The following is a 17,353-nucleotide window of genomic DNA, read 5'->3' as shown; positions in this document are numbered from 1 at the left end:
GGCCTCGTTAATCCACCTGCAGGCCCCCCTGTCTGTCTCCCCGCAGGCCATAGTAGGGGGGGACGGATACCATCCAAATGATGCCTTGAACTGACGGCAGAGACCTCGATTTGTTTACCCTTGTGTTTCTCTGTACTGGTTCCTGGGATCAGAGTTCCTGCAGGCCCGGTCTCTGGCGTCCTAAATCCTCCATGACAGACAGAGAAACAGACAGACAGACGGGGTATGATAAGAAGACAGGTTGAAACAGTAAGGTTGTACAGTCAGAAGCATCTCACCGTAAATCCCGCCAGGCCGTCGAATGTCACCCCCTGACAAATTACCTTTCTAAACCCCTTTTCCCATCTCGCAGTGCTCCTGCCCACACACACACACACACACACCCTTCCCATCCTGGCTTCTCGCCTCCATCCTTCTCGTCTCCTCTCCCACGCACTCTCCCCCAACTCCCACCACAGCATCACCCAGAACCACAGAAAGTTGGACAACAACACGACAGAACGTCTTTACCTACTGAGAACAGAGTTCCTTGTTTTTTTTAGGAGAGGAGGAATGGGGTGGGAGGGAGGGAGGGAGAGGGGATTATAGATAATGCAGTGGGGATGGATGGGATGGAATGCGGGGGTAAGAGATGATGAGATAGAGGGGATAGATGAATGGGAGAAGGGAACTGCTATTTTGTTTTTTTAAATACTGTCAATTTCAATATTTTTATCCCATAGGGAAACAGCGGCGTGGTGGAAGCTGCGAGTGACGTGGGAAGACGTACTATTTTCCTACGGGAAGGTTAAGAGCTGGGGCAGCATCATGACATCTCACAAGACGAGATGAGATGAGATGTCAGACCCAGCATCTCTCGAGTTATATCACGTTCACGTACGTACGTGCACACACACACACACACACACACACACACAAACACACACACACAAACACACACACACACATACACACTGTATATATATATATATATATATATATATATATATATATATATATATATATATATATATATACATATATACATATATATATATATATATGTCGTACCTAGTAGCCAGAACGCACTTCTCGGCCTACTATGCAAGGCCCGATTTGCCTAATAAGCCAAGTTTTCATGAATTAATATATTTTCTCTAATTTTTTCTTATGAAATGATAAAGCTACCCAATTCATTATGTATGAGGTCAATTTTTTTTATTGGAGTTAAAATTAACGTAGACATATGACCGAACCTAACCAACCCTACCTAACCTAACCTAACCTATCTTTATAGGTTAGGTTAGGTTAGGTAGCCGAAAAAGTTAGGTTAGGTTAGGTTAGGTAGGTTAGGTAGTCGAAAAACAATTATTTCAAGAAAACTTGGCTTATTAGGCAAATCGGGCCTTGCATAGTAGGACGAGAAGTGCGTTCTGGCTACAAGGTACGACATATATATATATATATATATATATATATATATATATATATATATATATATATATATATATATATATATATATATATATATATTACATAATTCAACGACCACTAGCATCCACCCCAACCATCCCCCACCAACACATACACCCCCTAACCACCAATCCTCTACCATTGGAGGCATATGATGAGAGCCTCATCCCTCGCATGTAAAATCCTGGACAGCATCACCCTGGGCCCGAGATGCTGCTGATGGATGCCTGGGAGATGACTGGCAGATGCTCGGGCACTGGAAGCTGAGGCAAGCGAGATCTGGGACGCTTGGAAGACGTAGAAGATGCTCAGTATCCGGGAGATGAGGGGGAGAAAAATTTAAAGGAGAATAAAGATAATGGAATAGGAGGCACAGAAGAACAGGGAAACAATGGGATGAAAGAATAGGAGAGTATATCTAGCTATGGTACCTTCAAGAGGTCGGTTCCAGAAGCCAGAGGTCAGGTCATGAGAGATTGTAATATAGGGAATAACCCGAAGAGAAGATGATGTCGTTTGGGTACCTATTGAAGAAACAGTGTTTTCTGGTGGCATACCTGGAGACTTGGTATGCCCTGGTGACTCCAGGCATAACTGGAGATGTCAGGACTGATGTGATACCCTCAGGACTCGGGGCATATCCTTTGGTCTTAGGGCACATCACATAGTCCCAAGGCATATCCCCGGGCCTCAAAGCATACCCCTTGGCTTCAGTGCATAACCTTTACCTAGCCATGATGTCAGGGCTCAACGACCCCGCGGCCCGGTCCTCGACTAGGTCTCCTGGTTTTAGGGTAAGCCTTCTTGCCTTCAGAAAATATCCTTTGGCCTAGTTACCCATCAGCCTCGGGGCATGTCACTCGGCCTCGAGGCATGCCTCTTGGCCTCAATGCCTCCCAGATGATATTAAAAGAATTCTAAACTCTGTCACCAGAGGGGGTTGAACGGGAAAATAATAGCTGGGATCTTCCTTGCTCCGCCATACATAAATTGTGAAAGATTCAAGGCAACACGTGAAGGAGGTATTCAGAAATCCCTTCACGAAATATCCAGGAGGCCAAGTCAGAGACCGGGCCGCGGGTACACTGATCCTCGGAGACCACCTCTGAGTTACCATAAGGCAGTTCCTTCAGGAGATATTTAATTAATATTACCTTGTCAGGAGATTAAATGCCAATTCGTGCAGTAGACGTTGATAGACCTTTTGGTAATCTCCATCTAGTACACGCACACCATAGGCCTATGTAATTTCCCCCCTCCACTCGTCTGATCCCTCACGGAATATTCACGACCCCCCCCCCTGCCCTGCGTATGCTGTATTGCTGATGATGTTCTTTCCTATGCTGTTGATGCTTCTCCAAAACACTAACTCATCAACAATAATTTACCCTACAACACCAACAATGGTTGCTATCTTGAGATCTTGAGGTTATCTTGAGATGATTTCGAGGTTTTAGTGTCCCCGCGGCCCGGTCCTCGACCAAACCTCCAACCCCAGGAAGCAGCCCTTGACAGCTGACTAACACCCAGGTACCTATTTTACTGCTAGGTAAGAGGGGCATAGGGTGAAAGAAACTCTGCCCATTGTTTCTCGCCGGCGTTCGGAATCGAACCCGGGACCACAGGATCACAAGTCCAGTGTGCTGTCCGCTCGGCCGACCGGCTCCCTGTCCGGAGCCGGTATGCTGTACTCGGTATGGAGATGAGCGGTTCGAAACTGTTCGAAATCATTCGGTTTCCTTGGCGACGGGCTGCTTCTCGATCGTAGCGACGTGAAGAGCTAGCAGATTGCGACACGAGGCTGATCTTGGGTCTCACGCAGCTTCCCTCTCATCTTGCATCTCGCATCTCCCTACATCTCGTATCTGGGACAGGAAGAAACGTCCGGACACGTTCCTTGCACCTTATGCCTCTCTTCACTCATGTGGGTTACAGCCTTTACAAGATCAATTGATGGGGCCTCGTAGCCTGGTGGATAGCGCGCAGGACTCGTAATTCTGTGGCGCGGGTTCAATTCCCGCACGAGGCAGAAACAAATAGGCAAAGTTTCTTTCACCCTGAATGCCCCTGTTACCTAGCAGTAAATAGGTACCTGGGTGTTAGTCAGCTGTCACGGGCTGCTTCCTGGGGGTGGAGGCCTGGTCGAGGACCGGGCCGCGGGGACACTAAAGCCCCGAAATCATCTCAAGATAACCTCAAGAAGATGGTCTTGGAAGACCTCGATTAACCTGACAGACTGCCTGCCTGCCTGTCACCTGATAATGGGTAACCCAATCATGATTTCTCGGTAGTAAATTTAAACCTTCAGAAAATGATCTGAGAATCATGAACGTAAACTTGTGTCTGGGGAAGTTGAGCACAGTGGCACTCAAGTCATACCATTAACGATGACAGAAAGTAGAAAAAGGAACGCCGCTCTGAACGTGAAGACGGCGTAGTTGACAGACAGACACAGAGACAGAGAGACAGAGAGAGTGAGAGAGTGAGTGTGAGTGAGAGAGTGATTTGCCACTCCACAAATTCACGCTTCAGACGTTTCTCCCCCCCCCCCCCCCTCCTTCCCTTGTATAGTCAAATTTTCCCCCCACGAGAGGCCGTAATTCCTTCCCTTAATTGCTGCCACCGTAAGCGCTGCGATGCGCAATGTGACGAGTGGTGGAATTAAGCGATAAAAAATCAACCAAATTAAATGAATTGGCTTGCCTCGGATGGGACAGAGAGGGAAGGGCGGGAAGAGGCAACGACGATGGCCCATGGTTTATGGAAAAGGAGAGGCAAGGATACCTTGAGGTTACCTTACGTTGGTTCTGGGGATCAGTGTCCCAGCGGCCCGGTCTCTGACCAGGCCTCCTCCTAATTTTGTGTTGTTTCTAGGGCATTACAGGCCTACATACTCCAGGAGCAGACACGGCTACACCTATAATGTGTAGGCCTATACGCCACATGTAACCCTGTGAACTCCGACATCACGTAGGCCTATAAGACACAGTGTGGATGACTACCGCAGGCGCTAATTAAGTCTTTATGTGGCCCATAGTTGATCAGTCTCCCTCTCGAATTTCAGAAACTTTTCTCATTTCAATCCCACACACACATGACGGAGCCCCCCCCTTCCCCCCTCCTCCACCTCCCACCCCCTCCCTCTCATGCCCCATAAACCCCCCCCCCCTCCCCCTCCCCCCTACTAACGCAACAGGTACGAGGCAAAGGTTGGTGGTATCCAGACTCGGCCATTCCATTAAATTATATTTTGCCTGTTGATAATTTCGAGAGTGTGTGTTGTCAGCCTTCCCTGGTGAATGCCTCACAGGTACGACATTCACCCACCGCACAGGTTCGAACCCTATTCACAAGCATCTCGGTGTGTATACATGGAGTTTACTCTTATCATGGATATTGTCCTAGATAAAGTATACATTAAGCATACTCGTTGATACGTATAGTATTGTGGAGGGCCTAATAATCCTCCAGAGGTTGATAGGCCTTAATAACCTTCCAGAGGTTGATTGGCCTTAATAACCTTCCAGAGGCAGATAGGCCTTAATAACCCTCCAGAGGCTGATAAACTTTAATAACCCTCCAGAGATTGATAAGCCTTAATAACCCTCCAGAGGTTGATAAACCTTAATAACCCTCCGGAGGTTGATAGGCCTTATTAACCCTCCAGAGACTGATAAGCCTTAATAACCCTCCAGAGGTTGATAGGCCTTAATAACCCTCCAGAGGCTGATAGGCCTTAATAACCCTCCAGAGGCTGATAGGCCTTAATAACCCTCCAGAGGCTGATAAACCTTAAACCTGACACAAAACCGTAACGATTAATCCGGAACGGCAACACCGTGATGAGTGTTGCCATTTGTCAATCAGCCGATTCCAGCTTTGTGTGTTCATGCGTTCGAGTCTTTGGGAAAACAGTTTAGCTTCGAACTGAAAACTGAACTATTGTCGCTCCAGCGAATTGTTTGTGAAGTCTGACACGTACAGAGGATCGCGAGTGAAAGGCGACGCATCGTCAACTATCCGGGGTTTTGCCTTCCCTAACGAGCCTGTTAGGCTCTGGATTAGCCGAATCGAGGCCAATTGAAGGTTCCGAAAGCGATTCAGGGCGAGGATGAGTGGTTCGGGGATTCGAAGCCCCCTAGCGTTGGACAAGCGGGCCGGCCTCCCTCTCTCTCTCCACGCAACATGAAAGGTTTCGAAAGCTCCCCGCCCCCCTCCCCTTCCTTGCTCTTTCGCAACTTGCCCGGAAACCAGGCGTTCATGGCACCTCTTGCAATCAATCTGGCTGTTATTGCTGCCGCGCGCATATCAGCCTAGCCACAACAACCTGGCCAATCTGGAACCCTCTGCAGAAATTTATCATTATATTTACCCTTAGAAATTTTCCCCTTAGAAATTTGTAATGTCGATAAATTTTGTTACGCTTTATTAATAATAATAATAATAATAATAATAATAATAATAATAATAATAATAATAAGAAGAAGAAGAAGAAGAAGAAGAAGAAGAAGAACGTAAGTAGAAGCTTTGATTAGGATTCGAACCCACCCACTGGCTACTAGGGAGTACGCAAGTGTCCATTGTGTACGTTCGAAGCCTCATTAAAAGCTTCAACTGATTTTTCTCATTGAAAAAACAAGTTGATTGCTTTATGCAATAATAAAAATAATAATTATAATAAGAATAATAACTATCATTAATATCATCATTTTTTTTATTAATCATCATCAACCAGAACCAGAAATAACCCCCTCCCCCCCTCCCTCCCCCCCCCCCGGTCACCCATCCAAACACCTTTCCACCCTCAATTATCACAATTGAAAAGGGCGAAACAAGGTTGTTGAATGGTTCGCGAGTGTCGAAGCTCGCTCGGTTATAACTAGGAAATGTCGGCTTTATGGGTCCCAAAAACACGGAGGCGCTTAGCACACTCTTGCCCCCACTGGCATGAATATGTATTGAACCGCAGATGGTCGAGGCGATATTGACTGTTCATCAGAAAATGAACTGTGATTAAAACGGGCTTAGACATAAGGTGCCGAAGTTATTAATTGTGGACTGAATTTCTAATGGCTGGGAGGCATATGGGACACGAGAGAGAGAGAGAGAGAGAGAGAGAGAGAGAGAGAGAGAGAGAGAGAGAGAGAGAGAGAGAGAGAGAGAGAGAGAGAGAGAGAGATAGAGAGAGAGAGAGAGAGAGAGACTTAATTAGTTTGAATAAATGAAATAAGATAAATGTTATGACGAGCTAAATGAATAGAGATAAATGAATAAGTTTAAATCTGAATTGAGTCAGCTCATCTGAAGCAGGCTTCAGATGAGCTGAGGTAGGATAACCGCTCTTGCTTGCAGTTTCACCATGTAAGTCATTTGACAACCTTTATGAACCCTAGTCTTAGTAAAAAAATAAAAAGAGAGAAAGAAACAGAGAAGGGAACTATCAGGAGAAAGTGGCAAGAGAGAGCGCTATTCGCTCTCTCTCTCTCTCTCTCTCTCTCTCTCTTTCTCTTTCTTTCTCTCTCTCTCTCTCTCTCTCTCTCTCTCTCTCTCTCTCTCTCTCTCTCTCTCTCTCTCTCTCTCTCTCTCTCTCTCTCTCTCTCTTCCTTCTCTCCCTTCTCTTCCTTTTTACTGCTGCTTCCCACATTTCAAGTCGCTAACAAAGCCGTGTTGACAATTCAACGTTATTAGCTTCTGGGTTTTTTCTCCCAATACTTGGCCAACACTTCCTTTTGTTCGCTTTCTAAACTTTCCAGACTTTCCAAGCCAGCAAAGAGCCTTTTCAAGCGAACAAACAGACTTTCCGAGTAAACAAACAGACTTTTTAGGCAAGCAAACAGACTTTCCAAGCAAGCAAACAGACTTTCCAAGCAAGCAAATAGACTTTTCAAGCAAACAAATAGACTTTTCAAGCAAGCAAACAGACTTTCCAAGCAAACAGACTTTCCAAGCAAACAAACAGACCTTCCACGCAAAAACACAAGACATTCCAAGCAAAAAATCAGAATTTACACGCAGGTAAACAGGCCTTCCAAAGAAACTAACCCAGATTAACGAGGGGAAGCTATCTTTCCTATCAGCAAATGCTCTGTAAATGGCTGTTAATGTTTCCAAGTGTTGTGCAGTTATCTGTCGCTGGTGTTTTGGAGAAGGAGGGACCAGTGAGGGAGGGGAAATAAGCCTTATCTCAGTAGGGAAAGGGGGAGGAAAGTGGGGAAGAGGGGGGGGGGGGAAGGCACAGTGTGGTAGTGGTGGAGGGGGGGGATAATAATCATGCCAGTATTGGAGACGAAACACATACATCTCCACCACACGCACACACACACACACACACACACACACACACACACACACACACACACACACACACACACACACAGAGAGAGAGGAGGTCAAGAGACACCTGCTGGATCTGGATGTTAGAAAGGCGGTTGGTCCAGATGGGATCTCACCATGGGTACTGAAAGAGTGTGCAGAGGCACTTTGCTTGCCACTCTCCATAGTGTATAGTAAATCACTAGAGACGGGAGACCTACCAGAAATATGGAAGACGGCGAATGTGGTCCCAATATACAAAAAGGGCGACAGACAAGAGGCACTGAACTACAGGCCAGTGTCCTTGACTTGTATACCATGCAAGGTGATGGAGAAGATCGTGAGAAAAAAACCTGGTAACACATCTGGAGAGAAGGGACTTCGTGACAAATCGCCAACATGGATTCAGGGAGGGTAAATCTTGCCTTACAGGCTTGATAGAATTCTACGATCAGGTGACACAGATTAAGCAAGAAAGAGAGGGCTGGGCGGACTGCATTTTCTTGGATTGTCGGAAAGCCTTTGACACAGTACCGCATAAGAGGCTGGTACATAAGCTGGAGAGACAGGCAGGTGTAGCTGGTAAGGTGCTCCAGTGGATAAGGGAGTATCTAAGCAATAGGAAGCAGAGAGTTACGGTGAGGGGTGAGACCTCCGATTGGCGTGAAGTCACCAGTGGAGTCCCACAGGGCTCTGTACTCGGTCCTATCTTGTTTCTGATATATGTAAATGATCTCCCGGAGGGTATCGATTCATTTCTCTCAATGTTTGCGGACGATGCTAAAATTATGAGAAGGATTAAAACAGAAGAGGACTGTTTGAGGCTTCAAGAAGACCTAGACAAGCTGAAGGAATGGTCGAACAAATGGTTGTTAGAGTTTAACCCAACCAAATGTAATGTAATGAAGATAGGTGTAGGGAGCAGGAGGCCAGATACAAGGTATCATCTGGGAGAGGAAATTCTTCAGGAGTCAGAGAAGGAAAAAGACTTGGGGGTTGATATCACGCCAGACCTGTCTCCTGCAGCACATATCAAGCGGATAACATCAGCGGCATATGCCAGGCTGGCCAACATACGAACGGCATTCAGAAACTTGTGTAAAGAATCATTCAGAACTTTGTATACCACATATGTCAGGCCAATCCTGGAGTATGCAGCCCCAGCATGGAGTCCATATCTAGTCAAGGATAAGACTAAACTGGAAAAGGTTCAAAGGTTTGCCACCAGACTAGTACCCGAGCTGAGAGGTATGAGCTACGAGGAGAGACTTCGGGAATTAAACCTCACTTCGCTGGAAGACAGAAGAGTTAGGGGGGACATGATCACCACATTCAAGATTCTGAAGGGGATTGATAGGGTAGATAAAGACAGTCTATTTAACACAAGGGGAACACGCACAAGGGGACACAGGTGGAAACTGAGTGCCCAAATGAGCCACAGAGATATTAGAAAGAACTTTTTTAGTGTCAGAGTGGTTGACAAATGGAATGCATTAGGGGGTGATGTGGTGGAGGCTGACTCCATACACAGTTTCAAGTGTAGATATGACAGAGCCCGATAGGCTCAGGAATCTGTACACCTGTTGATTGACGGTTGAGAGGCGGGACCAAAGAGCCAGAGCTCAACCCCCGCAAACACAACTAGGTGAGTACAACTAGGTGAGTACACACACACACACACACACACACACACACACACACACGACTTAAAGCTGTAAGGAGATGTGGGTCGAAGATACTGTATATCCAACCTATTGCTCATGATCTGCCACAACGTACGGAATATAACGTCCTAACCAACACCAAAACAAACTGCACGAATCCAAGCCACCCACCTAATCCAACCAACTGATGCACACACACGACGCGGGATTTCTTTGCGAACCGCTACGTTGCATAGCACGACGCATTTCGTACGTTGGTTACCATATTGTACCGTAACTTTCCTTTACTTGAGAGAACGGTTGGGCACACATGAGCCCCACACCGCCGTGCTGAGTACCACACGAAGGGCTCAAACGCACATGGAGAGAGAGAGAGAGAGAGAGAGAGAGAGAGAGAGAGAGAGAGAGAGAGAGAGAGAGAGAGAGAGAGAGAGAGAGAGAGAGAGAGAGAGAGAGACAGACAGACAGACAGACAGACAGACAGACAGACAGACAGACAGACAGAAAGCACTATAGCACTTGGAAGGGGTGTCAAGACAAGCAGGGGAAGGAACAGTAACCCAGACACCTGAACCATTGGGGGATCGAACGCCGACCTGCAAAAAAAGCGAGGAACACCGCTGTACCGACCAGACCAATTTACAAAATAGCAAGTTGGTATTTACGAGCCACTTGACATAGCGTTGAATATATGCTAAGCTCAGATTTTGAGGGGTGCTGCGCCGGTGTGAATAGCATTTTCTTCCCCCTTCCTTCATCCTTCTTTTCAGCCTCCTCCTTTTCATATTCCCTCCTTCTCCTCCATCTTCTCGCATCCGAACAGCATCCTTAACACAAAATATTTTATTCGGGAAATAAGAGCTGTCTTCCATGTCGCAAATATATATATCAGAGGTACATCTCCCGTGGGAGTCTCGCCTGCTGGGTTCACCGTCCTGTCCACCGTACAAGCTCACAGTACCAGCTCACAGTACAAGCTCACAGTACCAGCTCACAGTACAAGCTCACAGTACCAGCTCACAGTACCAGCTCACAGTACCAGCTCACAGTACCAGCTCACAGTACCAGCTCTCAGTACCAGCTCGCAGTACCAGCTCACAGTACCAGCTCACAGTACCAGCTCACAGTACCAGCTCACAGTACCAGTTCACAGTCAGAGGACACAGTCCCTTCTCATATTCCCAGCTTAGAATCCCGACAGTTCGGAGTCAGTTCTAACTCTCAACAATAGTTTAAAAAACTATTAAAAATAACCACAGCCCAGAGCCACAACGGCTCACAGCTGAGTCAAAAGTACTTGGTGCCGGTGCCAGTTCACAGTCTCTGGCCCCAGTCTAAGGCCACACATGTACTGGTAACACCCTGATCAATCAGCCCATTGTTGTTCGCAGGACTCACCATGATTTGGGCGAGATTAATTTATTGATAAATAATTGTTCGTAATAAAAAAAAAAAACTCATTCCCTGAAGCTGTTCGGAACACTCTCCCAACACTCGCGACACAGTATAGATGAGTACACATGTGTTGGATATCAAAGTTGCAGCGGTGTTAGATATCATATTTGTAACGGGGGTTGGATATCATAGTTGTAGTGGTGCCCCCAGGAAGGATAGGGAAGAAAGGTGGGCTCAGTAGTGATGCCAGTATGTACAGGGCGAATGAGTTCAGGTTCCAATACCCTGTGTTTCTTTTCCTCTCCTCCGCTCACCTCCAAGAAAATACTGGGACTTCGCCCCAGCAAACACACACACACACAATCCAAACGTCGTAGCGACGTTGCAAAGACGTAACCCTACACCGTGAAGGTTACGTTGAACGTCTGCTCGGAACTCGCATAATGTCGTAATCCGGTGTTGCACTCAATTCTGTGGCGCCTCCGGACCTTTCACGGGGGAATATCTGGCCATCTTTGGTAGTAATATTTTCTTTCATTTAGTGCATGGGGGTCCGGCTCATTTCAGGATGGAAAATACCAGTAATTTATTCGAGTACGGTGGAAAATACGAGCAATTTATTAGAATACAGTGGAAAATACGAGAAATTTATTGAATACGGTACAAAATACCAGCATCTTACTGGAATTATTCTCTCGTAGATGTATGACGTTCTTGTGGCTCCATAGTTCTTTGCGCCTCTGTTTTGCTTGATACCTGCTTGATGGGGTTCTGGGAGTTCTTCTACATCCCAAGCCCGGTCCGAGGACAGGCTTGACTTGTAAGAGCTTGGTCCAACAGGCTGTTGCTTGGAGCGGCCCGCAGGCCCACATATCCACCACAGCCACCTGGTTGTGTTGCTTCAGTGGTTCTCTGTCTTGGCCTTACATTTCAACTTTGTTAAAATTAACACATCTACAATATGGGATGTGCTTTGTTTCAGTCCTAGGAACTCCTAACTAGACTGTTTTCTGCCGTTGGGGTTGTATGACGGAGAGGAATAGGAAGACCAGGGAACCTGTGGGTGAGGTAGGAGGCAGGAAGGGTAACAAGGATGGGAGGGGTGGGATGGGTAGCATGGAAGGGGGGAGGGGAGGATAGGATAGGTTAGCAGCCAGACTCGCAGCCTACACCATTAATATAATTCCCAGACGATGATCCTCGCTCCATTGCTGGCTCCCAGTCCTCTAAAATTGGCCTCCGCTTCTATCTGTCACTGTCGGTCTCAAACTCTATTAATTCTGCTAGTTGAAGTAGGTGGGGAGTGGGTGGGGGGACTACGTGGGGAAGTGGGCAGGGAAGTATAGGGGAAGTGGGTTGGGGGAGTGGGTAGGGGAAGTGGGTAAGGGAAGTGGGTAGTTTAGTAGGCTGGGGGAGTGGGTTCACCCACTTTCTATACCCTCAACCGTCCTTTAAATTAACAAATCACAGTTAACTCCACTAATCTTGTCTCTCCATAAAAAAAAACTATCACTTCCTTCAGCCGAAGCTCAATTGACCGGAATATAACGATTCATTTAGCCGTAAACATGCGCACTATTCATTACTTTAAGCGGATATCAAGTAATTTAAATTACTTCCATGCTTATTGCAACATGGTCAATCACTCAGATTGATTGTAATTACTTGGGCATTAACTGTTGATATAACTTTAAATTATACACACTTTATATATATATATATATATATATATATATATATATATATATATATATATATATATATATATATATATATATATATATATGAATGAAAACTCACACCCCAGAAGTGACTCGAACCCATACTCCCAGAAGCAACGCAACTGGTAACTACAGGGCGCCTTAATCCGCTTGACCATCACGGCCGTCAAAAGGAAGTGATAGCCGAGGCTATTTGAGCCACTTCCCCGACGGCAACTCGGATGGTAATCTTGGGCATAGCATTTCACCAAATCACCTCATTCTTTGGGGCACACGTGAGGAACACAAATGCGAACAAGCCTGAATGGTCCCCAGGACTATATGCGAATGAAAACTCACACCCCAGAAGTGACTCGAACCCATACTCCCAGAAGCAACGCAACTGGTAACTACAGGGCGCCTTAATCCGCTTGACCATCACGGCCGTCAAAAGGAAGTGATAGCCGAGGCTATTTGAGCCACTTCCCCGACGGCAACTCGGATGGTAATCTTGGGCATAGCATTTCAAATAGCCTCGGCTATCACTTCCTTTTGACGGCCGTGATGGTCAAGCGGATTAAGGCGCCCTGTAATTACCAGTTGCGTTGCTTCTGGGAGTATGGGTTCGAGTCACTTCTGGGGTGTGAGTTTTCATTCGCATATAGTCCTGGGGACCATTCAGGCTTGTTCGCATTTGTGTTCCTCACGTGTGCCCCAAAGAATGAGGTGATTTGGTGAAATGCTATGCCCAAGATTACCATCCGAGTTGCCGTCGGGGAAGTGGCTCAAATAGCCTCGGCTATCACTTCCTTTTGACGGCCGTGATGGTCAAGCGGATTAAGGCGCCCTGTAGTTACCAGTTGCGTTGCTTCTGGGAGTATGGGTTCGAGTCACTTCTGGGGTGTGAGTTTTCATTCGCATATAGTCCTGGGGACCATTCAGGCTTGTTCGCATTTGTGTTCCTCACGTGTGCCCCAAAGAATGAGGTGATTTGGTGAAATGCTATGCCCAAGATTACCATCCGAGTTGCCGTCGGGGAAGTGGCTCAAATAGCCTCGGCTATCACTTCCTTTTGACGGCCGTGATGGTCAAGCGGATTAAGGCGCCCTGTAGTTACCAGTTGCGTTGCTTCTGGGAGTATGGGTTCGAGTCACTTCTGGGGTGTGAGTTTTCATTCGCATATAGTCCTGGGGACCATTCAGGCTTGTTCGCATTTGTGTTCCTCACGTGTGCCCCAAAGAATGAGGTGATTTGGTGAAATGCTATGCCCAAGATTACCATCCGAGTTGCCGTCGGGGAAGTGGCTCAAATAGCCTCGGCTATCACTTCCTTTTGACGGCCGTGATGGTCAAGCGGATTAAGGCGCCCTGTAGTTACCAGTTGCGTTGCTTCTGGGAGTATGGGTTCGAGTCACTTCTGGGGTGTGAGTTTTCATTCGCATATAGTCCTGGGGACCATTCAGGCTTGTTCGCATTTGTGTTCCTCACGTGTGCCCCAAAGAATGAGGTGATTTGGTGAAATGCTATGCCCAAGATTACCATCCGAGTTGCCGTCGGGGAAGTGGCTCAAATAGCCTCGGCTATCACTTCCTTTTGACGGCCGTGATGGTCAAGCGGATTAAGGCGCCCTGTAGTTACCAGTTGCGTTGCTTCTGGGAGTATGGGTTCGAGTCACTTCTGGGGTGTGAGTTTTCATTCGCATATAGTCCTGGGGACCATTCAGGCTTGTTCGCATTTGTGTTCCTCACGTGTGCCCCAAAGAATGAGGTGATTTGGTGAAATGCTATGCCCAAGATTACCATCCGAGTTGCCGTCGGGGAAGTGGCTCAAATAGCCTCGGCTATCACTTCCTTTTGACGGCCGTGATGGTCAAGCGGATTAAGGCGCCCTGTAGTTACCAGTTGCGTTGCTTCTGGGAGTATGGGTTCGAGTCACTTCTGGGGTGTGAGTTTTCATTCGCATATAGTCCTGGGGACCATTCAGGCTTGTTCGCATATATATATATATATATATATATATATATATATATATATATATATATATATATATATATATATATGTGTGTGTGTGTGTGTGTGTGTGTGTGTGTGTGTGTGTGTGTGTGAGTGTGTGTGTGTGCGTGTATGTGTGTGATCTGACCCCACATGACCTGAACTGACCCTTACCAGGAGAGTGACCTCAGTAACCAAGGTTCCATTAAACCGAGTAGCCATTCAGTTTACCATTATCGGAGTCCTCTAGTAGTCACATCTCCATTGATTTAGTGGATTACAGGTCCATTCCCCCTATCCAGAGTGGATTACACATTCATTCCCACGACCCAAAGTGGATTACAGGACCATTCATTCAACAATAAAAATATTACACATAACTCCATTAGCCAGGAATCCATTATTTGTAATGGCATTAGCAATAATGCTATTAAAATGCTGTTCACTTCACAAGTCAATAAAACTCACGTCCTATTGAACACAGACATAACAGGTTGAAAACAAAAAAGACATGTTTTAAAAATTAGGATTAAAAAAACAGAGATGGGAAAGAAATGTTGGAATTAAAGAATAAAGATAATAAGGTGAAAAACGACAGTAAAGACACAGAATAGGAATAAGAAGAGAGTCAGTGAAAGGGCAAGAGGCTAAGGAGGCTTCTAGGCTCTTTATCTTTTATCAGAAACGGTGATAACTAGTAAACAATAATGATTAATTAATAATAATAAAATCTAATTAGTGGTATTGCCACAATAACAAGGATAAACAAAACCTTAACACATATACAAAAATATTGCACTACTGTATATCCAAAAATCCACATATATCAAAATATATATTATCGATTCACCTGGAGTATATACCTAGAGAGAGAGTTTCAAGACTTGTTCTACTCCACAAGGCCAGGCCAAAATCTGACATGTATCAACAAACTTTTAGAGAATCAGACGGGTACTTACAGAGTACAGTGAGATGCCCAGTGCCCCTAATGGCCGGATGGCCGTCAGCAGGTCCAACTTGGCACTGATAGTCAGCATCGTCAGCCAAGGAGGTGTTGTGGATTCTTAAGTGATGTTCACCACCAATGCCATCTCCAACCATCTCGTATCGAGGGTAACCGGGTATTGTGCGGTTGAAACCTGGTGGGGTGAAGAGGGATTGGGTGGGTTAGCTTGAGTTGTTTGAGGTGGTGGGTTGTGGTGGTGGATGGTGATGGTGGTGGGTTGGGATTGATGGTGGTGGTGGGGGGTTTGTGGTCAATGATGGTGGTGGTGGGCTGTGGTTGATGGTGGTGGTGGGGGGTTTGTGGTTAATGATGGTGGTGGTGGGTTGTGGTTAATGGTGGCGGTAAGGGATTGTGGTAGATGGTGGTGGTGGTGAATGTTAATGTTCGTGATGAGGTTATGGTGTTAGTGAGAGTGGACTTGTTAATTGTAGTGTTAATTGTGTTGAGGCAAAGGTGGCTATCTGGAAATTATAGTGGTCATAATTGTGTAATTGTGGTAGTGGCTGTAATGAAAATAACTGATGCTAATGATTGTGGCGGAAATAATGGTGGTAGTTGTAATAGTACTTGCAACAGTAGAGTAAAATAATTAATTTTATTCTGATTACAGGTTCAAAAAATAAAAGCTCCTTAAAAACACATGGGTCACTCAAATACTTTTTGTTTAAGGTTTAAAACATCTTTACATAACCTACATTCTCTCTAGTGACGTGAATTTGATAGAACATTTAACTAAACAACTTAGCACGTGAAAGCATTACGAGAAGTACTATTATACAACACAAGATCTGGTCGACTAGGCATTATATAGCTCCCAGATGAAATAGAAATACTGCGCTTGCTTGCTTAATTCCTTGCTCGATGACCAATTTTGCTTTCTGGGCTCCTTGCGCGCATGCTTGGCTTAACTGATCGATTGATCGCTTGCTTGCTACTTTTGAGTCATGTACTCGCTTCCTTCCTTCCGTGCTTCCTTCACAGCACGCCAGTCCATCTCTCAGCATGTCTGGTAAAAGCAAAGGGACTGTTCGGCCTACAGCTGCCATGTATTCTACAGCTGCCATGTATCATCAGCCTTCAGGACCCAATATTCTCACTAGGACGCGATTTCTAGCATGAAGATTATCGACAATAACAGGACAGGAAGTAAATATCCTGCCGCAGGACACAGGAGGTCTAAGCATGTCAAGACAGAAATAACGACGATAGACATGAAATGAAAAAGATTTAGGGAAACGTGTCGTGAGCATCAATAGACAGCAACTTAAGCTCATTCAGGAAGTTTTAACAAACATCACTTCACATTCAAGTGGATTAAATCATGAGGCTCTTGACTTTTACAGTAATTATGAAAACAAATATTAATCTATCTGTCATCTACCTATCTACCGGGAATCAATGTCCCAGGGGCACGATCTCTGACCAGACCTCCTGATTGATTGTCTGGTCAAGCAGACTGTTAGATGGTAACCTGTTCTTCCCACAACAGCAGCAAAAGCTGCAAAAGCATATATGCTGAAAGAGCGTCCGTAACAGCAGAGCGGTCGCAATAGAATATGCAACAATAGGTGTAGCATTAACAGTAGCAGCAACATTTAACGTAGCAGGAGCATTCACAGCTGCAGTAGCAGTAACAGCAACAGAAACACACGAAGAGGAGCAGCTGCAGTAGCATCTGCAAGCAGGCAACTGTAGCAGCAAAAAGGTAAAAGCAGCAGGAGCAGTAGCAGTAGCAGCAGCAGCAGCTGCAGCAGCAGTAGCAGCAACAGCAGCAGCAGTAGCAGCAGGAGGAGCAGTAGCAGCAACAGTAGCAGCAGTAGGAGCAGTAGTAGCA

General features: G+C 45.9%; 1 protein-coding gene across 2 annotated transcripts in view; it reads right to left on the bottom strand.

The window, feature by feature from the left end:
* Positions 1 to 17,353, bottom strand: part of LOC123769483 (nephrin) — a 362,317-nt gene that overhangs the window by 187,076 nt on the left and 157,888 nt on the right. For both annotated transcript variants that reach the window (XM_069317115.1, XM_069317116.1), the window contains exon 3: positions 15,473 to 15,652. In XM_069317115.1, the coding sequence (XP_069173216.1) occupies positions 15,473 to 15,652 (180 nt within the window). The remainder of the gene's footprint in view (positions 1 to 15,472; positions 15,653 to 17,353) is intronic.

The sequence above is a fragment of the Procambarus clarkii genome, chromosome 86, assembly GCF_040958095.1.
Source record: "Procambarus clarkii isolate CNS0578487 chromosome 86, FALCON_Pclarkii_2.0, whole genome shotgun sequence".
Lineage (NCBI taxonomy): Eukaryota > Metazoa > Arthropoda > Malacostraca > Decapoda > Cambaridae > Procambarus > Procambarus clarkii.
This window is presented reverse-complemented; position numbering and strand designations above follow the sequence as displayed.